This window comes from Amblyraja radiata, chromosome 29 (assembly GCF_010909765.2).
Source record: "Amblyraja radiata isolate CabotCenter1 chromosome 29, sAmbRad1.1.pri, whole genome shotgun sequence".
Classification (NCBI taxonomy): Eukaryota; Metazoa; Chordata; class Chondrichthyes; order Rajiformes; family Rajidae; genus Amblyraja; species Amblyraja radiata.
In genome coordinates this window covers 1,938,075-1,945,736 of record NC_045984.1, presented here as the reverse complement: position 1 = coordinate 1,945,736, position 7,662 = coordinate 1,938,075, and the positions used below count along the sequence as shown (strand labels likewise).

Genomic DNA, 7,662 nt, shown 5'->3' with positions numbered 1-7,662 from the left:
TTGAAGACAAGGCAAAGAAGTTCCCTGGCTGCTCTTGTAAGTACATACTTTGTAGTTTGTCTACATTTCTGTGGTTGTAATTGCAGTTACAATTAAGATTACAATTTGCTCAATTTGCTCAACACTGATCTTCATTTATTCTATATTTTCACAGATGACCAACTGGCTCAATGGCTCAAGAGTCAGAGGACACGGTTCAGTAGGCTGTCTCACAGTCTTGGCAAGTCTGGCTCCGCCAGTAAACCACTGACTGACAGAGAGCAGTGGATAGTGGAGAAATGGGGGGTTCGTGCGGAACCACATAGTCCGAGTGCAGAGGAAGGAGAGCGGCAAGAAGGTGAATAGTTAAGAAAATTATGTAACAATTATAATTTGTTGGAAAGTGAGGTAGTCAAATGATATGTGACAATGATAACTTGGTGGTCACCTTGCTTGCTACGACCTGATGGTCTTTCACATTTCTGATACACATTTACTTTCTTCCAGCTTACCATGGGGATATCATCGTGCACCAACTCGAGTGAGGGCGAGACGGATCCCCCAGAGAGACCCCCAGAGGGACCCTCTGGGTCCGGCACTGCGGACAAACAGGTGCATGCCAAGCGGAAGCCGGCCTGCACAACGGCGGTAGATTGCGATGTGCCTGTTCAACAACTTCAGCGGGAGATGTTGGCGGATGTAAGTTCTTTCGGGTGAACCATCAGCAAATTTCTAATTTTCTCCGCCCTATGTCCACGTTTCTCCATCGCCTCCCAGAAAATACTTACCAGGATTGCACTCTCTTTGTTGGAGATCATGCAACAGGCTAAGGCCACTGCCGAGACAATAAATTGCAAAGTGTGTCATGAGACGTCATATAAAACAGACAAAGGTATTTATCCACTTTTTTAATTATGGCATTTCAAAGAAAGTGCGATGTGCGAGGTATTATTATTATCACAGTATTACTAATTTCCCATTAAAAAATCCTCCATTAACATACATAGATCCTCCTTTTATTAGATCAGTTCCTGCAGTGGTGGTCCTCTGTGGTGTGGGATGTTTGCTGTTGATCCTCACCACATATTGTTCTGCCAGGGTACACTGCCTCGCTCGCTCAGAGTTGTAGTAAGCACAGAGATGGTCCCTCTGCTCCTTTGCTCATTTGTTGCTGGTGTTCCTTTGCAATGCGCCTAATGCCACCATCGGTGCAGCCTGTCTTGCAGCTCTCCATGAACCTGGTGTCTCCTGTCTCTTTGTCCATCGTGTCGCCCTTCACCATGGCTGCTGCTGCATCTCTGGTGTGGATCAGGTTGTGGAGGACACATGCAGCGTAGACAAGGGTCTGCACATTCCCGGGCTCCTGCTCCATTGTAGTCAGCAGGAATCTGAATCTGCTAGCAAGGATACCAAAAGCATTTTCCACGACCCTCCTAGCCCTGGACAGCCTGTAATTAAAGATCCTTTGCGCCCTTGACATCTGGCTGTGAGGGTATGGCTTCAGCATCCATGGCCTGAGTGCGAAGGCATCATCACCAACCAGTGCGTAGGGGATGTCAGGGTTGTCTTCTCCCGGCAGAGGTACTGGATCTGGAAGGCCTGCTCTTTCTTCCAGTGCTTGCTCAAGGGGGTCTCTCTCCAGATCCCTCCATCTGTGGCACTGCCAGGTGTGCCCACATCCACAAACAGGAAGTTGTAGTTTGCATCGACCACACGACAGCATGATGAAATGGAACTTCTTGTAGTTAACCTACGTAGAACCTCCCCTGGGTGGACATCGGATGGCCACATGCTTCCCGTCAACTGCCCCACATGTGTGCAGGAAGTTCCATCTCATTTCTTCATATGCATTGTTGATGGCGTCACAGGTCTCTCGGACGACCTTGCTGATGGTGTTGTGAGCCACACGGAAGATGTACGAGAGGCTCTTGTAGGAATCCCCTGATGCAAGGTAGCGGAGGGTGATGGCTAGGCGCAGGCCTGTTTCCAGTGCCTTCCTCATGAAGGTGCCCGTTTTCTGCAGAAGAGGACCGAATCGTGTCTTTAGCTCCTGAAACAGGTCAGGGGGGGGATCCTGGTGAAGTTTCTAAAGGCAGCCTCATCTTTCCGCTACAGATCCGTCACCATGATCTCATACTGGCCCAAAGTGGGTCTCATCCGGAACAAAGACCTGGTCCACACAGACCTCTTCCGCGGTTTCTTGATAGCCTTCCTTGTTGAACTCCTGCCCAGCTGATCTGTAAGCATGAGGGCTGCTGCTAACAGAAGTCTCTATTGCTGTTGCAGCAATGCAGTCTGCATCTCTTCCATGATGATGATGATGGAATAGCAGCCAGCAACCCCCGTTTATATGAGTAAAAATGACCTCAGCGCGACCCCCGCTTCCGGTTTTGTCGCGCCAGACGCATGCAATCGCATGTAAGTGGGACAGGCCCATTAGTCTTTGTCTACGGAATTCATGCGCTACAACGCTGAGAATTACATTTTGCTCCCTGCATTTTCCCGTTCGCTCTATCTTTGGTACTTGAGTTTGACGATTATATTTACCTACCACATTGTCTGATCTAATTGGTTAGAATGTTTTTTTTATTGTAATCGGTATACTAAACAACAATAAACGAATCTTAAACCAAAAAGACTAAACCAGGAGTGTAATTGTTATAATTGAACCAAACGTTCAGTGGAAGTCATTCGAACATGAAACCCATGTTATCACGGCCACTCATGGTTCGCGTTTGCAAGCAAAGTAGAAAATATGTGAGCATTTGCAAAGATATGTAACATTGCCAAAACATCAACTCTGGCACTTCTTTGTCAAACACATGGGTAATGTTTTGGCGGAGAGCATTGAGCTGAAATACTTGGCCTTTCCCCGTATTGAAATCGTCGGTGACTAATAGTTTTATTCAAAATGCATCTCACCAGAAGCGGGCACCACACCATTACAAGCAAGGTAATACCGTACTGATCCAGATTATTGTTTTTCATTTTCCAAATGGCCACAACAAATTTGAAATCCTGTTTTCAATCGCCACGCCAATGTCCCGGGGTGGTGCCAATTATTTCAGCACTGCGCCCACAAGCCAGCTTCACGCAGTCCTGGTAAACATTCAACTTAATCTTTATAGAGACTGTGTTTACGCTGTTTGTTCACTGAGTGTACTAAAGTGAATTTCCACGGGACCTAGTTCTTTTCCCACTGGAGAATTTAATTCTTCTATAATAAGGTACAATTTGCAGCTAATTATCCCATTGCGTTGGAGGAGCCGTGGTTCCCGCATTGAAAGGGAACCAACCACATCAACGTTGTTTGAGGGTCGAAAGAGCGCACCATGGCAAAGAATATCTTCTGGGCGTTAGAATATGTTTATGCGGATTATGATTGGTTGACAGTAGATTATCGGATCTGGTATGCACTCTTTGTCATACAACCTGTGTACTACCCTCTCCTTTGTGTCGTTGCTGTTCCCGGTAAGTCGTCCATTCACTCCCGATTCTTTCGCTGGCTGCTTTATCCTTCTTGTAATTCCCTTACTCGCCAGTAGCGAGCGCTTCTCCTTCGCCTCTCCGAGAACAGTAAATTTATGTTTTCGTGTCATCAATCCCTTCGCTTCAGTCTTTCCAATATCAACGTGTTGGCTTCAAACATGTCTTCTGCCGTCATCCTCCTGTTCCCGTACAATATATGAGTATAATCCATACCGCTCACAACCTCAAAAAGATAGGCAAAACAAAAAGCTGCAGCATTTCTGGAGAAAAGGAATAGGTGAGGGTCGGTGAGTTACTACAGCTCGTTGTGTCTATCTTCGGTTTAAATCAGCATCTGCAGTTCCTTCCTACTCCGCTGACAAACTCTGTCGACTATTAATCATGTCCACTGACATTTCTTTGTTATTGCCTTTCTCCAACTCCTTCTACAGAACAATTCTTATTGAATCTATCAGCCACGTCTTTATTATTATCAGACACGTTAATTCCCGCTCTGTTCTGTTCAACCTCCACGTTAATAGCCTTCACAATGCCGGGTCCTGTTTACAAACTCGCACTGTCTCGAAACGCGGTTGTCCTTTTGCTGGCGGGTCAAACTTGGCCCTCAGTGAAGCAACATTTCGGCACAATGTATTCATTTATTTTTCCTCATTGCCGCCAATAGCTCGCGATTTGATGTCTCCACATAATGCTCACCGCAGCCGCACGACTCTCTCTCTCTCTCTCTCTCTCTCTGATAATGTGACGCGATAGTTTTTTAAACTTTTTTTCTTTTTTTAGTATGTTTTAAAGTATGTTTTTAATGTTTCTTTGTGTGTTTTGTGTGTGTGTGTGTGTGTGTGGGGGGGGGGGGGGGGGGGGACCGTTTCGGCCGCCTCCTCCATGGAGAGGCGACTTTTTCCAGGTCGCCTCCCCCGTGGCCTAACAGCAAGGATCGGCGCGGCGTTTCCCGGAGACGCGCCCGGGGCTTCAGCGGCGGGCGCAGCGTGGACTCTCGGCATGGAGCGGGCGAGCCCTCGCTTGGGCTCGCCGGAGGGTAGCGCTCCGTTTCGCTGGCCCGGGGCAGCCGGCAGCCTAAAGCCGCGGTCTGCACAGCTCCAGCTGGCGCGGCGTCTACAGCCCGGGATCCCTCGTGGGGGACCCGGGGGAAGAAGAAGCCATCACTGCCGGCCCGCGACCAACTTCTACCGCGGGCGCGGTGGCGACTTACCATCACCCGTGGAGGGGGGCTTCGACCGCCGGCCCTGCGATCTGCGGTGCTTCTGGCAGCGGCGCGGCGGGCACTTTAAACTTTAAATCTTCGACCGCCGGCCTGCGGTCTACACCAACTTAAAGCCGCGGTCTCGGGTGGGGAGAGACGACTCTGGACTTGTACCTTGTCCTTTTACCATCTGGACGCCCGCAGCAACGGCTGCGGAGGGTTGAGGTCCCGACCACGGGGGAAAATGGAGGAGGACTGGCCGAATTGTGTGCCTTCCACCACAGTGATGAATGCTGTGGTGGATGTTTATGTTAAATTTTTATTGTGTTTTTGCGTGTGTTCTTTATAATTGTACCGCTGCTGACATATTCATTTCACTTACACTTTATGTGTAATGTGACAAATAAACCGTATTGTATTGTATTGTAACTGCGAGGCAACTCTTCAAATCAGGCTTGCAGAAACGAAGGATGGTTGGCTTTTGTGAGATATAAAGACACAAACAACTAATTGAAGCTGTGTAAGAAAGAACTGCAGATGCTGGTAAAATCGAAGGTACACCAAAATTGGTGGCGAAACTTCAGCGGGCGAGGCAGCATCTATGGAGAGAAGAACGTCTTGAGAAGGTCTCGACCTGAAACGTCGAAACTCCTTCTCTTCATAGATGCTGCCTCACCCGCTGAGTTTTGCCAGCAAATTTTCGTGTAACTAATTGAAGCTAACGAGAAGCAATGAAAGGCGAAAGTAAAGATGGACAGGCTCTCGTGTAACAGAAATAGTCTAAAATACCGGAAAACCTTGTTTTTAGACAACATAATTCTGTATATGATGCGACAGTATCCAGTATAATCTATAATCTATAATCTCTCAACTCAATGTAAATTAAACAGATACACCTGTTTGGGTAATAAATGGTTAGGGTTCATTACGCTACCCAGGCTTTGAGTTCAAATATCGAAGTTTTTTAAGATAATGTCACCATGATATCACTACTGGCCGCCGATGGGTGCGGAGTCAGGAACCTGGGAGAAAGTGGCATTTGCCCAAACAGGCTGTCTCTGCCCAGCACTTCGTGGCAAGGAAGTGCAGATGCTCGTTTACCAAAACAACACACATAGAGAACGCTGGAGTAACTCAGCGGACCAGGCAGTATCTCTGGAGGGCATGGAGACACGACAGTTTCGGTGGGACCCCCTATTCACACCGATTGTTGTAGAGGCGAGGGAGTTGTAAAAAAAATGGGGAAAAGGCTGGTAAGTGATAGGTGAATACAATGGGAGAGAGGGGGGGGGGGGGGGGGCGGCTGATTGGCAGATGAAGCTCATATATGAAAATGAGATAAATGGGTGTCGGATGAGGAAGGATAGGGTTGAGATGTACAGCTAAAGCGAGATATATAGGTGGAAATGGGAGAGGGGAACCGGCGCCGTGGTTGTGGTGAAATGGGTGTGCACCAGGATGATGTGCAAGAAAGAATCACGGAAAGAGGTAGGGGGTGATCACTTAAGCTGCACAAGGGATTATCATTGTATGTAGTTGAATCAAAGAACTGGGGATGATGGTTAATACGCAAAAGGTCATAAAGTGCTGCAGTAACTCAGCGGGTCAGGCAGCATCAGTGGATAGGTAACTTCGGAATCCTTTTTCAGACTGATTAATTCTGCTTACCCATGCAAGTCTTAGTTCCGAATATTGAAAGGCCCGGGAATAGTGAACGTGGAGAGGATATTTCCACTAGTAGGAGAGTGTAGGACCAGCAGGCAGATCCTCTGAATAAAATGAGGTGCCACTTGAAATTAGATGAGGCGGAGATTTAATCAGAGTGTTGTAAATCCGTGCAACTCATTGGTACAGACGGCAAGTCCTTGGGTATTTATATGCAGAGATTGTCAGATACTTGATTAGTATGGATGTCAAGGGTTAAAGGGAGGAGACAGGAGAATGGGGTTTAGAGGGAAAGATAGATCAGCAAAGATTGAATAGTGTACACTCGATGGGCCGAATGGCATATTCCTGCTCAAATGATTTATGAACTTATGTTTAGTTACTCCAGCGCTTTATGTATTTTCACCTTAAAACTGGGCGCTGATGCCACTGTTCCGCACCTGCGAGCAATTCTTCACCCAACACACGATCAGGAGGCGCAGCTGGTGTTGCAGCTCAAGGTGTAGCTCCTGGGGACAAAGCTTTCTTCAGGCCGCAGTTACCGACAGGAATCACCTGGTCACCGCCCCTCTCACCGTCTGCTGCTGCTTCACAAAAATGCTGGAGAAACTCAGCGGGTGCAGCAGCATCTATGGAGCGAAAGAAATAGGCAACGTTTCGGGGCGAAACCCTTCTTCAGACTGATTCCTGTCGGCCGACCTTTATTTCATCATGTGATGGGTGTATGGACCGAACTACCAGAGGAAGGTTTCCGAGGGTGCACAACAAATGTAAGGCATTTGTTCAGCTACGTCGAAAGGAAGGGTTGCCCTGTCCCACTGTACGAGTTCATTCAATAGTTCTCCCGAGTTTGCAGTGATTCGAACTCGGAGATTTACGGTAATGGCCGCTCGTACGTAATCGGGGCTCTCGTGGATATTTTTCAACATGTTGAAAAATCTTCACGAGTCTTTCCGAGCTTACCGCGTTTCCCGAGTACCTGCCGTTAGCGTTGAGCCGCAAAGACAGACGTCCCCGAGCTCCGACATACCCGCTACGTAAATTCTACGTGCTTCCACGAATTTGATTTTTTTTTTAAATTTGGGAGAGCTCTTGAATGAACTCGTACAGTGGGACAGGGTCATGGATGCTGTTCATGTGCAGGCAAATCGGGTATCTTGAAGGGGGTATCGTACTCGGTATTAATAAATTGGGCCGAACGGCCTGTTTCTATGCCGATTGACTCTATGTCTCCATGACAGGTCCTGTATTTTGTTCAGTCGCTTGAATTTATGACTTCATTTGTCTATTCCCCTGACATTCGGAATATTGTCCGTTGATTTTTTCCA

General features: G+C 47.6%; 1 protein-coding gene across 1 annotated transcript in view; it reads left to right on the top strand.

Moving 5' to 3' along the window:
• The first annotated feature begins 3,311 nt into the window (after positions 1-3,311).
• LOC116989715 (probable G-protein coupled receptor 139) overlaps positions 3,312-7,662 on the top strand; it is a 33,877-nt gene continuing 29,526 nt past the window's right edge. Inside the window, exon 1 of the mRNA XM_033047312.1 lies at positions 3,312-3,450. Within this exon, the coding sequence (XP_032903203.1) occupies positions 3,312-3,450 (139 nt within the window). The remainder of the gene's footprint in view (positions 3,451-7,662) is intronic.